This window comes from Macaca thibetana, chromosome 1, assembly GCF_024542745.1.
Source record: "Macaca thibetana thibetana isolate TM-01 chromosome 1, ASM2454274v1, whole genome shotgun sequence".
In the NCBI taxonomy this organism is placed as follows: Eukaryota; Metazoa; Chordata; class Mammalia; order Primates; family Cercopithecidae; genus Macaca; species Macaca thibetana.
In genome coordinates, this window is record NC_065578.1 from 101,182,526 (window position 1) to 101,205,397 (window position 22,872).

At 34.4% G+C, this 22,872-nt stretch overlaps 1 protein-coding gene across 2 annotated transcripts in view; it reads right to left on the reverse strand.

The window, feature by feature from the left end:
- Window positions 1-20,014: 20,014 nt before the first annotated feature.
- Window positions 20,015-22,872, reverse strand: part of OLFM3 (olfactomedin 3) — a 198,684-nt gene continuing 195,826 nt past the window's right edge. For both annotated transcript variants that reach the window (XM_050745192.1, XM_050745182.1), the window contains exon 6: window positions 20,015-22,352. In XM_050745192.1, the coding sequence (XP_050601149.1) occupies window positions 21,675-22,352 (678 nt within the window). In that variant the 3' untranslated portion in view covers window positions 20,015-21,674. The remainder of the gene's footprint in view (window positions 22,353-22,872) is intronic.

Genomic DNA, 22,872 nt, shown 5'->3' on the forward strand with positions numbered 1-22,872 from the left:
ATTATGACTTGGCCCAAATATGTCAGCAACTTTTCAGGTTGGCAACTCTTAGTCTGCTTTGCACTATTTCATTTCAATATTGTCCTGAACTGACCTGATTTATTAATTTTACCAGTGCTGTATGCCTTCCATAGCTGTGGCTTTGTTAGGTAAAATGGGTTTTGCTGCTTCCAGACTTAAATGATAAATAATGTGATAGATAAAGCACATGGGCTCTGGAGCCAGACTATCTTGAGGTTCAAATCTCACTTCTGTCACTAATTAGCTGTGTGATTTTGGGAAATATACCTACACTTTTGGTGCCTCAGTTTCCTTCTATGTAAAGTGGAGGTAGCTACCTCAAATGTTTTTTGTGAGGATTAAGTAAACTAACATAGGTAAAAGTGGCTAGCATATTTAAGTACTTCATCAGCATAAGTTATCATTATTATCATCATGGTTAAATTTTGATGCTTTATTGAATCCTCTTATTTTTGCTGATCCAGAAAAACTAATGATATCATCACACAATTGAGTCTGAAATATTTATTGACTATATGTACTTTGTTCATATCGCTATCATAAGTGCTGTTGATGAAAGAAAACCAGATTATTAGCTCTTAGATGACTATGGCAATATCTGACATAGGGATAAATATGACAGAGAATAAAAGCTGGTAGTTTTCAAGCGAACTTTGCTATTTATTTTGATTGAATTAGTTAAGTAAGCAAGCAAATCATCTATAGCCCTTGGTGCTACAGTGAAGATACTGGGCAAAGCATTAGAGAGTCAAAGAAATAGATTGGGAGTTCTTTTCCACAAAAGGACTTGAAGCTTGTAGAGATTTTGTCTCATCCCTAAGTATTTAGGGTTAAAATGAATATAGCACCTGGCTCCAAAGACAGTGCTTGACACACAGTGAATATTTTTCTCGAATAACTGTCCTCTCACTTTACGAAGCAATTTCACATGTACCTTCTCATCCAGGGTTTCTCAGGCTCAGCACTATTGGCTATTTTGGGCTGGATGGTTCTTTGTTTTGGAGGACTGTTCTGGGCATGGAGAATGTGTAGCAGTATCTCTTGTCTCTACTAACTGGATCCACATTCCTCACTCCCCCCACCCCCAGTTATGGTAACCAAAAATGTCTCCAGACGTTGTTAAACGTTATGAGAGTCAAAATTACCTCTACCTGAGATCCATGAATTCTCACTTGATCCTCAGACTTTTTTGTGTGGGGAATGATAGTATCAGGTTTCAAGTACACAGCTGAGAAAAACAAAATTTCAGAGCATTTAAGTGACTTATGCAGTGTTCTCTCACTAGTGACTGGCAGAGCCAGCACTTGAACTTGGCAAGTTTTCTTGCATCCTAAGCCCTTCTTCTGACTTACATGACGGTACATGGCATAAAAGCAGAGACAGAAGCAGGTGGCATTACAGGGTGCAATAGCATGCAAGGACAGCTGGCTGATTCAGTTGGGCTGGTTAGAGAAGTGAGCACTCAGCAACTCTTCAGTTATGTTTCTGTTCTCCGGGCCATCTTTGGAAAGAACAAAAAATGGCCACAGTGGTCATTTCTGCGGATGAGTAAAACTCCCAAAAGGAACATGCTGTTTACTTTATATTATAGAGCAACAAAGTGTCTATCTTATCTAAAGAAATGGAAAGAATAGCTTGGTCAAATTTTCCTAGCCATGGACACAGCTTATTGATATAGAAGGACATAATGATTTTGTTTATATCTGTGAGGGTCTAATTTAATTTCTTTTTCTTTCTTTTAGAGAACAATATATTCAAATCTTTCCTGAGGGGAAAAGTAAGGAAAAGAGCACCTGATGTCTAGAGTGTGTTTTAAATCATTCATGCAGACTGGCCTGTGAAATATAATTGCTGTTGCTTCCAGGCGGTTTTACAGACACAAGAGATCTAAATTTTACCTAACTGTGAAAATAAATTAGGGCCTTTTCCAGATGATGCTCCCTGAACTATAAATCTCCTTTGCAGTTTCAAATTCTATCTAAACAACTTGGCATTAAAATTCATTCAATAAGATAAGCTGGGCTAGCACAGGTGTAAGCAATGATCACTATTAATATAAAGAGGCCAGAGAGAAAGAGATAAAATGGAAGCAACAGAAAACAGAATGAGGGAGCTGGAAAGAGTTTAGAGGACCACATGAAAATTAACACATAAGAATGATTTATATGAAGAATTTAGTGAAAAAAAGAGAGATGAGAACTTTCCATCATAAATCAGATCTCTTTATATGCATTGCAGTGAGCATAAGGGCACCCAAGACAGATTTTAGTTAAAAAAGTAGATGTTGATAGAAAAGAGTTTGAGGGTTTATCATTTGTTTCCAAAGCTATTATTAATGTGATCAATAAAACATTTATTCCATGCAGGCCAAAATAAATGGATGTGAAGCAGATTGGACTCAAAGCATCGAAATCAAGACTTTGGCATTAACTAACTCTATGTGTTAAGACAAAATTGAACCATCTCGAAGAACACAGACTATCAGGCCTTACCCTAGAGTTTCTTATTCAGAACCTCTGGTGTGAGGGCACAAAAACTGGCCTTTATAACAAGTTCTTATGTGATGCTGATGCTGTTAGACTGGAAGCCACACTCGTGAACCATGGGTTTAGATATCACTGGGACCCTCCTGAAACCCATTTTCTTAGGTGTAGAATGTGACTGAAGACTACTTACCACCAAAGTATTTATCTGTGAGAAGTCCTTTTTAAAAGCATATACATACTTTTCTTTAAAAAAAAAAATATGTGTATATATATATATACACACATACACACACACACACACACACACACACATTCTTAAAAGAATTATTTTCAGTTATAATCTAGGACCACTCCACTGATCTGACTACTTTATAAGAAACATAATCAGATTATTATAACATATGAAGACAGTCAGTGGTACATTCTAGTGACACCCTGGATATTATATTATTGAAAATAAATGGAATTATGAGATTTTTGGGGGGTGGGGAGTGACAGAATATTTGCTTTCATTACTTTTAGGATGTCCCATCTCTAGCTATTCTTTCCTTTTGCTTTCTGGTATTCTTTTGACAGTTAGAAAAATGAAAAATGTTGATATAGCTGACACATTCTTGAACTAACACTTTCACCAATCATTGATAATCCATTTTCCAACTTCTTTGAATTCCAGACCATCAACAAGTAAGTACTATCTGTCTATATAGTGTCATGTTTTATACTCATATTCTAGTTTATAAATCCAAATCCTTTACAAATGTCTAATGATGACCTCTAATTTAAAGAATGGCTAAACTGAATTATTTGGAGTCCTAAAGAACAAAATATTATTTAAAAAGTAGTGGTTATTTGAATACTTTATTACCCACTCCGTATTTCTGTATGTAGCTCTATAAATAAGATGGGACACTTTATATGTTTAGGGAAATAAAATTATTATTTGTAATTTTGAAGGAATCTTTACATGTTTAAGCACTTTGAGTCACACCATGTCCTAGGCATTATACTAGCTGCTGGAGAAACATTTAAATGAATAATTGATCTTAGTTTTTAAGAAGTCTACAATATATGAGGAAGATAACTTACAAATAACTAAAATATAATATAATTTGAAATCTGATGCAATAGGGGTATATACAAAATAGTATGAGAACATACAAAAGAGAGTAGAAAATGCAGTATAAATAGAAAACTATTTTTAGAAAGAAACATCTCATGAATGACCCAAATTCTTTAAAATTCTTTAGGCTATTCAAAACAGTAAATATTATTAGGTTTGGTGGAATTAAGCAGCAGAAGTTAAAACCATTGTGGAAGACAGTATGGTGATTCCTCAAGGATCTAGAAGCAGAAATACCATTTGACCCAGCAATCCCATTACTGGGTATATACCCAAAGGATTATGAATCTTTCTACTATAAAGACACATGCACACGTATGCTTATTGCAGCATTATTTACAATAGCAAAGACTTGGAACCAACCCAAATGTCCATCAATGATAGACTGGTTAAAGAAAATGTGGTACATATATGCCATGGAATACTATGCAGCCACAAAACGGAATGAGATCATGTCCTTCGCAGGGACATGGATGCCATTATCCTCAGCAAACTAACACGTGAACAGGAAACCAAGCAGCACATGTTATCACTCATAAGTGGGAGTTGAACATTGTGAACACATGGACATAGGGAGGGGAACAACACACATCAGGGCCTATTGGAGGTGGGGGGTGAGGTGATGGAACTTAGAGGGTGGGTCAATAGTTGCAGCAAACGACCACGGCACATGTATACCTATGGAACAGACCTACACGTTCTGCACATGTATCCCTTTATTTTGAAATACAGAAAAAAAAATTGCCAGTAACTTTTCAAGGCTTGTTTTGCATGTTATTCAGGCCTAAATCAGGGTTCTCAAAAATTGGTTACCATGTCCCTTTGCATCTGTCCGTTTATGCTTCTAAATGGTTCTTAATGGTTCACTTTATTTGAAGGCCATAACCATTTGCTGAGTTACCAGTTTAATTTGTCAGTATTTCTCCAATATATATATTTAAGTGCTTATCGTCTTTTAATCCTAGATATTCTTTTGGAAGTAATAATAAAAGTTGAAGCTGGAAGGAAAATAATTTTAAATGGTGTTCTTGAGATTATATAGTGTCATTAAGTGTCAGAGCTAGGACTAAATTTCAGATATTTTGATTTATAATATGATTTATGATATGAAGAAAATTTTTGCCACATGACATTACTTGCTTTTGAAAGTTGAAATGGAGCTATGTTTTGAACATACTCAAAGAGGAGCAGGCTTTAAATGAAGAGTTTCCCAGGCCTGGAGTGGCGGTCGTGTTGATGAATAGGGGTGAGTGGCAGAGCAGATTGAAAAGTGAAACTTGAATTAGCAATTATCAGAGAACCATGGAATTTGCCTTCTTTTAAATAATGAAGACCTTTTAAAAAATTTTGAATACATGCTGCTTTTAGAGTATTAAATTATGTCTTTCCTGATCAGGGTCATCCTTGCATGTGAGAGTTCCTAAACATAGCAATGGACCGTTTTCTTCTGCTTTATCGACTAAGACAGAAATTAGTTATTATAGACCGAATTGTGACTTCCCAAAATGTAAATGTTGAAGTCTTACTCCCTATTGTGACTGTATTTGAAGATAGGGATTGTAGGGAGGTAATTAAGGTTAAATAAAGTGAGATTCTAACCCAATGGGATTGGTGTCCTCTTAAGATAAGGAAGAGACAACAAACATCCCTTTCTCTCTACAAATGTAGAGGGAAGGTTCGTGTGCGATTGCAGCAAGACTGCAGCCATTTGCATAATAGGAAGAGAGGCCTCTCCAGAAAGCAACCTTGCTGGCACCTTGACCTTGGACTTCTAGCCTCCCGAACTGTGAGAAAATAAATTTCCATTCTTTAAGCCCCAAAGTCGGTGGTATTCTGTTGCAGCCCAAGTTGACTAATACATTACTTAACATTAAGAAGTAGTATATCTTTATTTTATTCATTTGATCCCACTGGTCTCAACATCTCTGGAATATTATGTGATTAGCTGAGACTAGATGGACTTTTCTAAAAATATTAAGCTTTGAAAGGGATGCTAGTGTCCTTGGTTGAAAGGTAAGAAATCAACGGTAAAAAACTGACTTATGACAAAAATAAGATAATTCTATATAGTAATTTAATATAATGATAAACTTTTGCACTTGAAAATGTCTGCATATTCATCCCATGGATAATGAATAATTCCTGCTATATTTTTACTTTATTTGTTCAATATATTCCTTAAATTCATGTACAGCATGTACTGTGACTAACACAAACAGAGCAGCCATGAGATCCATTTCATTAAGAAAAGATTAGGTAGAGATTTTGAAAATTTCCCATGAAACTTTGAAGCACAATTCACTCCTTAATTAAAAGCAAACAGCTTTGCTTTTTGGGATTAAGCTACCTAATTATACAAAAAAAGAGGGAATATGTTGATAGGAAATGTTTGACTGAAAAGGGAAGAAAATATTACCAGAATTTGCCGCAAATGAATACCATTCCAGAAAGTACGATACAAAAATGAAAATCTAAAACATTTTGTAAATTCTATGCTTCAGTTTCCCCCAACTAATGAAGAATTAAAATCCCCACTGCTTCAACCACAAGCAGAAGTTAAGCCAATGATACTGAGAGATTGTCAACCTATACTATAAAGAACAATCTTTCTGAGATTGGAGCATTTATTCTGACCTCCCTATAATTCACAGTGTAGCCACAGGCAAGTTAGTTAATCTTTCTGTGACTTCATTTATGCCTTTGTCAAATGGAAATAATAACACTTACTTCGTGGGTGTATTTGGAGGTTTAATTAAATTAGTTCTTTGAGCTTCTTAGATGAAAGTGGCTATAGAAATGCAAAGCGCAATTATTAAAGTCATTTTTTCCTTTCCTATATGGAACAGGATGATTGAAACACATTTATTTTAATTAGAATACTGACTAATTGCCTAAAAGAAAACCTTGCTTGTGGCATATGATATAATAGGTCAAATCTCTTTATAACTAATTACATCATAATCTAATTCTTTATTTAGTAACAACAAAAATATAACTGTGGGAAAATATTTTATGTTGAGAATCATGTAATATATAAAAATTCTAATACCTTAAGGTAATAGTGATGGTGAATTTGACTTATAGTCTTGTCATGAAATGTGGTGTCTTCTATACCACCATCTATAGGGTTGATGCAATTCCCCAACTTTTTTTGTGTGATGAATTGATTACTTTTGCTTTTTGGTTAAAAAGAAAAAAGCAGTGTTATCTCAGTAAGGAGGATGCTAATTCTCTAAAAAGAAAAAGCTTCCACAAGAAAAGCAATCTGTGTACATACACTATTATCTGGGATTTTGACCACATGATCAGGTAGTTTAGGATTAGGCCACCAGTCGGTATGTTAAGGAATTGAGAAGTTCCAATGTTGGAAGATCATCTACAGTCGTAGTGTTGGAGACAGCAATGATAAGCCAGGATGCAAAATATTGGGAAAAAAGGAGTAAGATCTGAAGGTCTGCAGATGATTCTACAAGGAAATTTAATGATGCTGAAGCCTGACAACAATAGACTCAAAACTGAGCAATGGTGCTGTTTCAATGAGTGAACAGTGAGTGGCAATGAAGAGCAGAGGGAACTCAAACTCACCTCTAGACCCAGGTGTATGAGGGCCAGTGAGAGAGAAAATAGCCTTCTTTGAAAGAGAAAGTTATGTCCCTTGGGGAGAGCTAGTTTTCCATTAGACTCATTAGAGGTTCTCAGCATTGAGAGCTTACTAGAAACGTTAAGGTCTCCTCAGAAACGCTAAAAGCAATACTGCTGCTGGACCCCATCCAAGACCAAGTCAATCAGAATCCATAGAGAGTAGATTCCAGAGAACAGTATAAAAAGGCTAGTGAAACATGCAAAGAGAGTCAGCTGATCTTCGACAAAGAAGCAAAGATAATGCAATAGTGAAAATATAGTCTTTTCAATGAATGATGCTGGAATAGTTGGGCATCCTTCACAAAAATTAACTCAAAATGGATCAGAGATCTAAATGTAAAACATAAAACTGTAAAATTCCTAAAAGAAAACATAGGAGAAAATCTAGGTGACTTTTGGTTTGGCAATTATTTTTCAGTTTCAACACCAAAGGCACAATTTATGACAAAAATAATAAAAATTTATTAAAATTAAAAATCACTGCTTTGTGAAACACACTGTCAAAAGAATGAAAAGACAATCCACAGGCTGGGAGAAAATATGTGTAAAAGACATATCAGATAAAGGACTATCATCCAAAATATACAAATAATTCTTAAAACTCAACAATAAGATCACAAACAACCCAATTAAAAATGCGCCAAAGACCTTCACAGACACCTCACTAAAGAAGATATACAGAGGGCAAACAATCATATGAAACAATGCTCCACATCATATGTTATCAGATAAATGTAAATTAAAGCAGCAACGAAGCACTACTACACTATTAGAATGGATAAAATCCAGAACACTAATAACATCAAATGCTGGTGAAGATGTGAAGCAACAGGAACATTTGTTTATTGCTGATAGGAATACAAAATGGTGTAGTCACTTTGGAATATTGTTTGGCAGTTCCTTATAAAACTAAACACACTCTTACCATAGGACCTAGCAATTTTCCTCCTTGGATTGACCCAAAGAAATGGAAAACTTTTGTACACACAAAACCCTATACACAGATGTTTATATCAGCTTCATTTTGTAATTGTTAAAACTTGGAAGCAACCACAATGCCAATTCAGTAGATGAACTGATAAATAAACTGTGGTGCATCCAGAAAATGGATTAGTAGTCATTGCTAAGAAGAAATGAATTATCAAGCTATGAAAAGACATGTAGAAAACTTAAATGCATATTACTAAGTGAAAGAAGCCAATGTGAAAAGGCCGCAGATGATATGATTCCAATTACACATTACAACATTCTGAAGAAGACTACACTGTGGAGATAGTAAAAAGATCAGTGGTTGCTAGGAGTTAGGAGGGAGGGAGGCATGAATAGCTGGAGAACTAGAGATTTATAAGGCAGTAAAATTACTCTGTATGATGCTATAATGGTGGATACATGCCATTATACATTTGTCCATTCTCGTAGAATGTACAACACCAAGAGTGAACCCTGATGTAAACTATGAACTCTAGGTGATAATGATGTGTCAGTGTGGGTTCCTCAACTCTAACATATGAAGCACTCTGACGCAGGCTGTTGACAATGAAAGAAATTTTGCCTGTGTAGGGACAGGAAGCATGTGGGAAGTCTCTGTACCTTCTGTGCAGTTTTGCTTTGAACCTGAAACTGCTCTGAAAAGTCTGTTTTTAAAAAGCAAGCAAAAAACCAACAGATACTTCTCCAGAAAATTGAGCTAAGCTTAAGAACTGTTACGGTAGGCAGGTTTCCATTAGATCAAGATGAACGGAGCTTTGGGAGCAGAGGTTAGAAAGGTGGGGGATATTTTTTATGACCAATTTTAAGTTCCAGAGGACACACTGGTTGGGAGTCAAAAATCTGAAAGTGAATGAACATGTCATAGGAAAGTAGACTGAACTCTAGTTTTAGGTTTCTTGAACCAAAGGTATTAGACTGAGTGATCTCGGGCTGTGAACCTTGGGTAGTAGGATGGGAAAACAGGAAGTTCTTGTCAGGAACTCTCAGAGTTCTATTGCTTCCCTTTTACTCTTTACCATGAGTCACAGGGAAAAGGAGAAGGAAAATTCGATTCTTAGCAAGTAAGGTCTTCCTTTGATCCTTGCCATTAGGAGTAGTGATGAATATAAACCACAATCCAGATTACCTTTTTTCGCCTTTATTTTTCTTTTTCAATAGTTACCCAAAATATCAGCCTTATTGTATGTCTTTGTTTTATAAAATAGCTTTGATTAACATACCTTATAACGAATTATGAATTACTGTTTCATGGTCATTTCTCATGCTTAGAAAACTTGTATCTCATGCAGGTAAGCAATTTAGGCTTTGACAAATGAAAGATTTAGTACTAGCTAGTTAATAGATGGCATTCAATAAAAATGAAATCATCTTAACACAACCTGCCTGTTAATAACAAGAAAGGTAGAAGCAGCTTTCTCTGCTGGGGACTAAAACTCAGTATGATTCTTCTGAGGATTAAAGTCTGCAGTCTGGCCTCTTGACTATCGGAAAGTTGCTGGTAAAATGAGACTTTACAACTCCTGTGGTTCTGAGGGTCTAAGATATAGAAGATAAAATGTACATCAACATGATCTGAAGACTATATGGTTTGATTTAAGAATTTTGGAAATCAATAAAGTGAAAACACAGTTTTTAGATGTAGGAGATGACCTGGTGGACCTAACTTTTCTTATTATGTTTTTATACTATGATACTTCTGTGACATTTGGGGAAAATAGAAATGGGAACATGGGTAAATGGCCCAATACATCTAATTTAATCAGATTCCTTTCCTATGTCATATGCAGCACTGCAGACTTTATGCTTTCTTTACTCAACTGTATTCTGTTTCCTCAGACTATTACATCAGTCTTGCAAAGCATTTATTTTATTTTTCTGGCTGAAGCAGTAGGTGTGGGCAAAGTTCTGTCTGCAGGATGTTCTGGGGAGCCTCAAAAGGCAAGATACTTCTGACTGCAACAGATGTCGATGATTTTTAAGAAAATGCTGACTTTATACCATGGATCTCTACCTCTCTTAGGGAAAAATAAGGAGTTTTCAATTGCCTGCAAGCTGTAAGAACAGAAGGGCTAAACGGCCTAGCTATAAAAGTGGAACACTAAAATTCTGATGAGGAAAAAAAAAAAAATAACAGAGAAGACTTATCTCAGTTATTATTAGAGAGGAAGAAAATTTCTCTCTCAATGGTTCATTCTTTGGTTATGGTTCCACAGATACGATTAAGAGAAGAGGTAAAAGAAATTTAACCCTACATTCTGAAATACTCATCTCTGTTTCAATCTGATTTTTAAAAAATTAAGCTGACCGCAGAAGTGCAAATATTCCCTGCTGTTAGTTGAGTATTATTATTGGTATGAGTAGTCGTGGAGTAGTAGTAACAATAGTTGTATGAAGTCTTAAGCGTATTGTTCCACTGTTACCACGTTACAGGTAAAAATAACCGAGGCAGTTGACTGGTGTTATTGTAGATTCCAGACTTGAGGTTTCTTTAAACCTGCTACCTAATAACTGTGTTTAGGCAAACATGTATTTAATCCTATTATGTATATGAACACAAAAAATTCAAAGCAATTAAAAAATGAACAGAGAAACAACTAAACAATATCAGATGTTGAGATATACACGTTGGAATTCTGACTTTGAGATCATTTTTTTTAAACAATCGATTGCTTCATTCTTTCATTTGTTCATTCATTTTTTCAACATTCATTGGGAAACCTCTATATCCCAGGCACTAATCTAAGCACTGCAACTAGAAACATCAGTAACACAGTGATAGTCTCTGTTATAATGGTATTTACTTGCTGTTTGGCAGTGTATGAAAATTAGAGAAAATAAGCAGGTTCAAAAATACAAAACTGAGTCTTGCAGCATTTAACAAAGTGACCAGCAGAGAAAATAAGCCCACAGAGCACACGGTGAGAAACAGAGATGTTCTCCTTGGTCATCAGTGGCTCTTATGAAATTCCTCCTGCACTTATGAAATTCAGGACGAACTTGATCAAGCACTGTGGACTGCAAAGTTCATAAAAGATGCCTTTAAGCCTGCCTTTAATTAGTTTCTGTGTCCACAGTAACCAGTATCTAGTTTATTTAGTAGATACATTTGGTATTTTTTGAACACACCATAGATATTTACTGAATGAAGGAATGAATTGTTTCAACTCAACTTGTATATAGCTTAAACTTCTTCTTCTTCTTCTTCTTTTTTTTTTTTTAAATTCTTACTAAAAGCTTGACTTTATCTTCTACATTGCCTTTATGTTTTCTTTTTTTTTTTTTTTGAGACGGAGTCTCGCTCTGTCGCCCAGGCTGGAGTGCAGTGGCCGGATCTCAGCTCACTACAAGCTCCGCCTCCCGGGTTTACGCCATTCTCCTGCCTCAGCCTCCCCAGTAGCTGGGACTACAGGCGCCCGCCACCTCGCCCGGCTAGTTTTTTTTGTATTTTTTAGTAGAGACGGGATTTCACTGTATTAGCCAGGATGGTCTTGATCTCCTGACCTCGTGATCTGCCCGCCTCGACCTCCCAAAGTGCCGGGATTACAGGTGTGAGCCACCGCGCCCGGCTCTTTTATCTTTTATTTATTATTCATCTATGATCTAAACTGCTTTTGGGGATCTCCCTGGTTTTGGTGAAATAAACCTAATGTTTATTAAGGTGTCAAGAAGCTTTCACTGGACCTAAGAAGCCTCAAAGTCAGCCTAAAGAAAGCCCCAGAGAGGATAAAGCCTCAAGGGGGAACTTCAGTGTAGTACAAACATAGTTATATAATAATAAATACTCCAATTCCCTTTGGAGATTCATTAGAGGAGTCTTTGCTTCTGTTTTTTAGAACCACTAGAAATTGAATCATTCCTCCAGAGTAATGCACCTAATATGAGTTGTTGTGGTGAAATGCTGGTTCAAAAACAAGGTTTATTTGAGCAGATTGTATAGCACCATTAGTCAGCTTCTGACATAAATTGGTCTGACAAATAGCTCACATATATTTGGGAAAGTAATTAATTGTGCTATAATGTCAAGAGCAAGGTTTTTGTTTGTTTGTATAATAGATATGTGAACTTGCTCTTTCCTGAAAATCATTTCACCAATATCACTGTATACTCCTGCAGAAACCAAAAACACATACTTTCTTTTAAATTTGTGTGACTCTTGTTTTACCTTTCTTTCTAATGTTGATGCTATATACAGAATTATTTGGCCTGAGTAGGCATTGCATTGGTCCAAGAAGCGTAAGTGAAGATTTCAACAAGAGAGGAAAGCTGACATTCAGAATATGGATACCAGATAAGCTTAGAGGAAAGATGTCTATATCATGCATTTGTGGACAAGGATGGGGACTGAACGGCTGGATGAGTATTTTGGAGAATAACAAAAACTAAGTTCTAAATGTTCGGCGAATTCTGCCAATTCAGCTTGAAATTGATGTAATGGGAAACAGAAAGTGGTTCGTTGATGAGCAAAGGTGTGTTATAAATGTTTTATCAATGTGAACGTGATGGAATAATGCAGGTTACATTTTGTGTGGAGAGAGTAGAAGAAGAGATATCTGCCAGCAGCATGTTGTAATACATTTTCCCGATAGAAGATGGTGAGACCTTCTGTCACTTGTAATGCTGGTGTGAGTCAGTGTGATTGAGGAGAAAGCCTTTTGGAAGAAGAAATAACAGATTTGTGTATGTTATTAAGAATTTGGGCATAGGGAATGAAGGTGATGGAAGAGTTAAATGTGTCCAGAATAATAGTGACATTATTGATCAAATACAATGGTTTAGCTGGTCAAGCTAGCAACATATAGAACCTACTTAGCAGAGATCACTATGTTAATATAAATGTTCTTGACTCCAGGAGATTCATAGTCTAGGGTGGGAAGTGGACAAGTAAATAGATATTTATTTGTAACAATTGCTGTGATAGAGGTAAGTACAAGGTAATATGACAGCACACACAAAAGAGCAAATCACACACCCAAGGGAATAGTTAGGAAAGCTTCCTAAAAGAACAAAAATTTAAGCTCATCTCTGAAACAGGGGCAAGAAGTAACCATTTAAGAAAGATATGGCAGATAGTGTTATAGGTAGAAGTGACAGCAGGGAAAAAATGATGAGTGAAACCTAAATTCTTATTTATTGAGGATGATGAAGGGTTGTGTATACTGTTTTAAGGAGATTAGACTTTGTATCCCCTAGGAAGATGGTGTGGGAGAGATTAGTTCATTTATGGAGATATTACCTTTAAATTCATTGAACATTTGTATACAGATATTTAGATAGCTAGAAATGCTAAAATTGCAGACGTGAGATGAATTTGGAAGTCATTCAGTAATAGTTGAAGGAAGTGAGAGGAGGAGTTCTTAAAAGTAGTGTAACGAGGAAAGAGCCATAGACTTTTGTACTGAGGTGAGGGAGAGAATATTCCTAGTTAGGCTGCAAGTTTAGTCAAACAATAGCAATATGAAACGTTTGTCTTAGTTTTAACATAAAGTGGGTAACTCTCCGGAAACTACTTAAAAACTTTTGGAAACTGAATTAGTAAACTTTTATTTTATCTCTCCTTCCCCTTCGGTATTTTCCCTTTCAATCTGAACTACAGAACCATTAGTCCCAGTTCACGCACAGTCTTTATTGATCTTTTAGAATCACAGAATAGTAGAAGGTTAGAGCAGAAAGAAAGCTCGGAGACCATCTGGTTAAGTGGTTTTCATACTATTTTTTTAAACTACAAAATGCTTTCTGACCAAAACAAAACAAAACAAAACAAAAAAAGCCAACATAGAAACATTTTTAAAAGTAAATAAAAGTAAGGTTGTCTATATTGGAACTGATGAAAGAGTTTGTGGTTTGTTATATCATCTCAATTAAGTTCATCTATCCCTTTATGGCAGACTCTGAGGAAAACCTCAAGCTCAAAAGAGCAGCTTTTGAAAACTATGCCCAATATTTTCATTTACAGAAAAAAAAAAAAACAAAACAAAAACAAAACCCTGCTCAAAGACGTATCATTATATTTAACTTTAGAATAAATAGTCTGCCTTCTGGAAGAATTGCTTACATTATATAAAGAATTGTTCTTCACTGATGTTACTTAAAAGGCATTGCCAGGTGCACTTACTTAGAAACCAGATGGATTAATGAACATCAGGCTTCTTGTTGGTGTACCCCATGAAAACATGGGCTAAGAAAGGAGGGGGTAACTCCTTCATCTTTCCCTGGCCTTGGTAGTACATGTTCCTTTGATAAAATCCTGTCTGTTCTGCCAAAGACAAATCGTATTTCTATGAAAAGTTTTTACTTACAGGAGAAAAAGGGGAAAGTCGGGAATCAAATGTAGAGTGGGTGAAAGTTAAAATGATTTTTTTTTAATTTTAAAAACAGGTATTAATGAGAAAAATAATAAAAATAACTATGGGCTCCCTTTTAAGCTTCTTTTTCCTGGAATAAAATGTATTGTATCAGGAGGGGCCCACTCATCCAAGAGAGCAAATTAAGCCTAGTTTTACCTTCTTGACACTTCTTATCTTTAGAATTTTACCTTAAGAAGATATAGAAATTTATTTCCAATAAAATAAATTTGGAAAAATTAATTTATCATGATGTTCCCAGAATGAAGCAAATATTTTAGTGTTTTTATATATGGTAAAGAAGTTACTTAACTACTTAGTCTTATACTTCTTTGGTTATTAACACTTATTTTGGTATTACTCTGTCAGATGCTTCGCTGGGGCAGGTATGTAAGGCAAATCTTCCATTGACCCCATTCTTGAGGAGTTCACACTAACATGAAGGAAGCTAATCATTGCAATGTGGTGTGATAATTTGATAATACAAAATCAATACAAAGGGAACACAAAATAATGATGGTTTTGTATGAAATAAGATGATGTCTTAAGTAAATTCTAAAAGATGAATCAAAATTTAATGAAAGGGAGTTCGAGGTTAACCTTGAAGTTAGTTAGGTTAGTTAGGCTATATAACTCACTCTTTCATCTGATTTGGAAAATAATGGCTTACTTCGTCAAGGAACATTTCATAAAGCCGTAGCTGATGGCAATACTCCTTGGCCAAAGGAAAAAGTAAAACTGGTTATACAGGAAAAGTAACAGAGGTCAGTAAACAAAATAATCATTTCCAAACAGGGCACCAAAATCTGGGCGTAGAGATGGAGATCGGGAAATTGATTGAATGAAAGCTGAAATCACTGAGTGAACAGAAAAGTTGGAAGATACTTGCTGAGAACAAATACTTGAAACAGGCATTTATTTACATGATTAGATTTTATCTTTTCATAAAAATCTGATGTAAGAAATTGTTCAACTTCTTTTACTATGCATATTTCATATTCCAATAATAGTTTCTAATGAAGTTTAATAAAGTTACTAGAGAATGAAAATACTTAGTTTTATTATTTTTGGTTTACATTGAAATGGAAGCTAATGGGTAAGTCTTCTCAAGTCCTTTATGAGAAAAAGTCAAAGTAAATATCACTGATGGAAACAGCCTCAATTCTGTACTCAGCATTACTTTATCTGTGTGTGACTGTAGTTTTTTAAATAAAAACGTTTCTTAAAATCCTGAAAGCTGTAGATTATGTGCATGTCAACCACCATAGTTTCTAAACCATGGCAAGTGTTAAAAGCTTTCTTTTTTCTGTGTATATGTTGCTGCAGTAGCTAATTTCAGGAGAGGAATTTGCAGTTAAATTTGATGGAGCACACTGCATTTGCTCAATTCCAGTCACAGTCTAATGGTGCTGCCAAAAGGCTGCATTAGCATTATAAGACAATGTTCTCCAGACTCAAATAGACGTAGGACAGGCTTCATAATAGAGACTCTTGGGTCACTGAATCTAACAAGAACGTGTCTGTAAGGCTCTATCACAGAAAAATAACTGGATTCAAATATATATATATGTGTGTGTGTGTATATATATATGTGTATATACATACATACATACATATATATATAATATATATATATATAAAATCTCCTTAGAGATTTTACAGGTGACTACTTTGCCTTGAATTCTTATGAAAACAAAACACAAAAAAATTACCGATACTGGGATGTTGATTTCTTTTCTTTCCGAATCAAGCTGAAATTCTTGAAGATTTCAAGAAAGATGACAGCCATTCAGTGTTTGTTAAAGGATATTTAATAAATTTGGGATTAAATTAGATTGAATTGACAGAGTAGTGGTATTCTGGGATATGGATTTCTTTGGAAATCTGATGAAAACTGGAAATCCTCTACCAGAAATAGTGCACAACCACATCTATATATTACATTTAGCATATAGTTTCAGGGGCTTCAGCCATTCACAGAAGGGTATTTTTGGACTTCAGGTTAAAAAAAAAAAAAAAAAAAAAAAACTTCTGTAACTGAGAAATGTTAACAATGTTTGGTCCATAGATTTCTAAGAACAGAAATAAAGAGGATATATTATTTTACATGGAATAAGTGATGATGTTTCATTCTTTGTATGAATTTACCATGGTAGGCTTCTTCTACAGGAGACCTCCCTTGACTATCTCCTCTAAACATTATCTCTTATCCCTTAACCTTACCCCTAGCAACAACCAGTCACTCTTTATCATATAATTTTTTTATTTTTTTCACAGCAATTAATACAATTAGAACTTATTTTTGTTGCAGGCTGTTCCCATTAGAATGTAAGCACATGAACACCTTATTTGTCTGTTAACGGCTATAACCCTAGCATCTAGAATGTCATCTGGGAATACATAATGCAGTAGTATCTGGTTGTAAAGTTGGATAACTACCCACTGGTAATATATATGAATCCATGTTAAGTCAAGAATGATATAGACAAACAGCTGGCTGGAAATGTATTACTGCAGCATGATACGCTTCCATAACATACTTACATGGTCAGTGTTTCTTTTATTCAGCTCATTTCTTTCTCCATTTAAGCATTTTTTTGTCACAAAATATTAATTTTCTTAAAATGCCTCTTTATATCCAATGTTTTCAAGTCTAAATTGTGGTAGGGAATATATATTATGGCACTATTGTAGTCATTTATAAAAATCCGCTGCAAGCTCTTCCAGGCATAATATAACATTGATAGGGATGAAACATGATGCTGAACTGCATAGATGTGTATGGTTTACTTGCAGACTTCTCAGGGCACTAAAATATTCCCGAGAACTTTTCCATGTTCACCATATCACTTCATATCTTTAACTAGGAATAATTATATTAATACTATGTTTTAAGATTGCCATAGATATAAAATATAAAAGTTATATCCTCTTAGCAATGTACAACTTTATTCTTTTCTTTTATGTCACTTGTAAGTCATATTTAATAATATCTGTAAAACCTATTTGGCACTTGATAAACTGAGCTTCAAAGGGAGTAAGTTTTATGCCTACCAGTTTGACATTTTGGAGACAAGGCAGGCTCCAAACAAGATTAAAATTCCACTAAGCCTGATGGAATAGATCAACCAAAAGAGAAAAACTGCATAACATAATTTGAAGATGTAAGTCAGATAAATCAGCTTGGTAAATTCAGTTGGGGGGAACATTTATTTTTCTGATTGGCTAAATAGTAGAGCAATAGTTTTCTATGCTTTATTCAAGTGATTTTCAAGATTTGCATTCATGGTTTCTTAGAAAAATAATGACAAATTTTTCATGAAGTTGTTTCTTCTTCCATAAGTTAATGCTGTCATTATTTTATTTTCTAGTATAAGTTCAACAGTTCAAAAGAACAGATTTTATTAAGTCCCAGACTTTCTCTGAAGCCACTAGTAATGACAAATTGTTGGCTAATAGTTTTATGCTGAGTTTAGTTAACTTTTAGAATGAGAAATGATTCTATAATCTTGATTTCAGTAAGGATACTGCTTGCTGAACTGAATATTTATGACTCTGAGCCTTTCTATAAATAACTGTTTAAAGCTATAAACATTAAGTAATGAAGGCTTTGTTTCATCCTACAGAGTCCGCATACAATTCATGCTCCTTTCCTAGAACACTCGGTAGACTATTTCATAGTAGCTTATCTCATGTTTTACTTATCATCTGATGATGGAGAAAGTGAAGTATACTTCATTTCTAGATGTCCATTTTTTTTTAAAGCTTATAAACAACAGAAATGTATTTCGCCCAGTTCTAGAGGTTGGGAAGTCCCAGCTCAAGGTGCCAGTAAATTCTGTGCGTGGCGAGGGCCTTTTTCTGCTTCGTAGGTGATTCCTTCTTGCTGTGTCTTCACATGAGCATCCATCCTTTGATCATGTCATGGGAACTTTATCACATAGAGTACAATAAAGAATATAATCATAACTATTCATCAATTCAACAAGATGATATTTTTGATTGTTTTCCAAATATTATATTTCTATAAAGCTTGGCTTTTACATACTCTGCAATGGTTAAAGTGATCAGATAAGTTTTTAAAATTTTTTGTAAATTATTCTTTAAGGAGAATAACACTAAAGAACTGTTACATGTAAAACTTAGCTTAATAGGGAAATAATTGGTTTTATTTTGAAATGAACATAAGCATAATTTTATATAGTTACATTTTAAAAATAATTTTGCTGGTTGAAAAATTCATACACCTAAATTTGGTAATTATTTTAAGATATAAAAACTTGTTTCTTATTAAAAATAAGAAACAATAAAAAATTAACATTATTTTCTGAAGATAACATTTCATCATCAGAGAGAATACTACTGACTACAAAGGTGAAATGACTCCATGAGTATGGAGACACGAATCAGAGATTCTGAGTTTGTAATGAACCTTAACTAATCATAATTCTATTTATATAACACATCTGCTGTCATTTTTTCTTTTATCTCTACATATTGGAAACATACTGAAATACTATCATTATCTGAACTCGTAGATGTAAGTTTAGGTGCAAATAATAAGCATGTGATTCAAGCACCACAAATAACACACATACACAATCAGACCATGAACGTATTATTATATGAGTGATGTGAAAGCTTGTTAATGATCTGGCTAATTCAGAAAATATCAGTTACATAGGTTCAGTTAGGATTAAGAGTTTCTGAGCTTGGATTTCTCCAATGCTTTGATTATGTGCATGATTTAAAAATACTCATTATTTCCCTCATAAGATTTATTTTATTTGTTGGAGATTTAAAAATCAGTGAATAGAGTAGTTCTTATTTATTTCAGGCACAAAACTGATAATAATTCATTAAGAAAAATGCTTTTAAACTGCAAATGTTTAATAATTATCACATTTTAAAATTCATGTTTCCCCACTTCTAGTGAAAATAATATCTGTGTTTGCTCTAGCAGCACATACACTATAAATTGGAAATGGTGATAAAATCTTACTTAGAAAACAATAAAGTGGTTTGCAAGCTTTATACCTCATGAATAAGCTGTAATCAGCCAAATTTTGAATGTATGTGGTACCACATAACATTGTTTTAAACAAACAAATAGTGATGATACAGATATCTATTAGAGGCTCTCTACTTAAAAATTCATTCTTTTTAAAAATTAAAGTGACTTCCTTTCCTCGTACAAACTCAATATATGGAACACAGACTGATTATTTTTGTGGTGTGTGTGCAATGACAAGTGAATCTCCGAAATTTTCCAACTCCCAGTAGCAAACCAGAGCTTACATCAACTTGTAAAAAAAGAATAAAATATTGCAAAAGGACCCACAGTAGTCATTAAATCATGCTAACTTTTTGTAGGCAAAAAAAAGAAATCATTGTTAAACTTTGACAGTTTCAATATTGGGTCATTTAATTCTACAATTCTGACAGTGAGATATTTGAGGATGATGCCTTACTTGTGACATTTGAAATGAATTACACTTACATATTAGGATTTCTTTACATGATGCTTTATCTAAATTGTTACATCCTTATCTTCCAAAGAAAATTGTGGTACTATGTATGTGTGAAACTAAACATTTAAAACAATGTTTTATTATTTATTATAGAATATACTTTTTAAATTGTAAAACCAACCCATATTAGTTTCCATAAAGCTGCCTTAGGGAACTATTTTTTTAATATGTGGAAAATGCAGTCAAACTCAATGAAATGTTTGATATATAGTTTGATTATATGTTTTATAGAGTTATTAATGTAAGTATTATTAAAGCTCTTCCCTTTCGATTACATTATTTTCCCACATACAGTGAATCAAGGTAACAAGGGGTTGTTTTTCCATTTCGTTTTCTGAATTGGTTATTTACACTTTTGAAACCACAAAGACAACTCCCAAGTCTCCTCATCATTTTATTTTGCACAAATCTTGCCAATAACTCCTCAAGGCTCATAATGTAAATCTAGAGGACATTACAGAAATTTTTTTTCTAATAGTTTTCAAATGTGCTTATGTACTTTTCAGGGTCCTGACAAAAGGAATTTCATTATTGCAAGTTGTATGTCAAATATAAATTAAATGCTAGTACATTTAACTATGAAGAACAAAATTTCTTTAGTATATAAGAAATGAGTAGAGTCAACTCAAATCCAATATTTGGAATCCAGCTGCATCTTGTGCCAAAAACTATATGGGCTGCATTCAGTGGAGTGAGCAGAGTAACTAAGGTGTACGAAAAGAGGTGTTGCATTCAATGTCAGTGGCTCAATAAACTTGGGTTAAAATAAAGACTCTATGTAAGGTATCTGGTTTGGTCTTCATTTTAGTTTATAATGCTTATGTAAAGGGGTAAGCCAAGAAGATTATTCTTGACCACACTTGAAAATGGACTCAATTACTGAGATTAAATTTCAGTGTATTTTATAAAAAATATTACTTTCACAGAAGTGAAGAGTTACAATAGCACAATGGTGGTTACAATGGTAGAAATACATACTGCCAATAAAATGTTAGCAAGAGATTTAAAAATGACTGTACAGCACCGCATCAGAGAATTGTGTTAACAACAAAATGATTAATATTGTTTTTCAATATAAATGAAATCCTTACTTTTTTAAAAAGAAATAGATGGGGTAAAAGTGCTTTTTGTTCTTCTAATTCCTACCAAAATATTTCCTGGTATGGAGCAAAAGACAGTAAAAAAATGACAGTTAAAAAAAAAAAACATTCATGCATTTAAGCCACCATTAGTCTCTGACTCTAATATAAGGCAGATCATTTATCTCTTGCAAAACTATGACTTTTGCCACTTAAACTCTTTTGTTTTAGTGCTTTTCATGACAAGGACATGATAGGCCTTATAAATTTAGAAGTTAAGATGTGTTTCCAACATGGTAAGTTAGACAAGCTCAGCTATTTTTTTGAAACACCAACTTTACAATAAAAATGCTTTGCTTTGGAGAAATGATGAAAAATAATAATGAAGAAAAAAAATGGAAGGGGTCCTATAGAGTTTATCACAAGTTACACTGTTTAGATCAATGAAAACATATCACATTTGCCTATGTGTCATCCTCTGTCTTGATGATATGGAAAAGGGTGACATTGAACAGGACCTGGTGGCCATTGTTCCAGGCATAAAGAGCTCGATCTCTTGCATTGTAGTCAAGCATGGATATGTGAAAGTATTGGTTATGGAAGGGAATGTCTGTGTACTCATATGTGGAGGTTTTGGTGGAATAGGAATAATACACCTTGGCTCCAGTTAAGTGGGAGTTGGTGACATACAGTGTCCCACAGATCATGAAAGATTCCCCTGCACTTCTCTTGGGGTAGCCAGTGCTCCAGCTCTTCATCACCTCCAAGGTATCTTGGTTAAGTTGGCTGATGACAATATTGCCTGCATTCTGGTTAGTTGCATACACAGCCCACAGCCCGATTTCATCAGCCATTAGGTCGATGTCAGAGAATCCACCCCATGTGTAGGGGTAAACATTATGAAAACCAGCATACTCCAGGCTTCGTTGGGCAAGCACTCTCCCCATATCAAAGCTGTATTTGATGATGATATTACTCTGATACTTGTTAAAATAGAGTGAGCCATTGTAGACAACATGGTTAGTTCCTGCCCACTTGAAAGGAAGGTTGTATGTCCTTGATTCAGCCCCACTGACAAAGTCTGCAATTGATTTGTATTCACGAACAATTTTATTGTTAGTATAACTGTCCATGTACCAGACCTGAGAAGAAGGAAAAAAATAAATGGAGTGACTAAATTCTGTACTTTTCTGATAATTCCAAAAGAAAGACAGTGAGAGTCAGCACTTTTTATTATAATTCTCAGGCTCTGGAAGCCACACTATCTTACTGCTGACTTGCTGCAATGTATTTCAGGCTTTTGTAAAAATATTGCTATGGTCGGTCTATGTGAAAAAGAAATCACTGAATTTACTACCTTGACATCAATTTGCTTTTTTGCTTTTTCTTTCTTTGTTTTTTAAATTCCTGACCATTTGGTGCATATCACTGAGTGAACCAAACATATGTCAATGCAAATTACAACACCTGATAAATAATACAATCAGTGAAAACTACAACAAACATAACCTTCAGCAAATTACATTTATTCTCTCTCTTGCTCTGAAAAAAATGCATAGTCTAGTTTTGCATATTAAACTGAAATAAGTACCATAGAATCTTCTAGAAACACTTGTTTATTGGGCTAGCTTGTAAGTACAACTACATTTTAAAGAAACCATT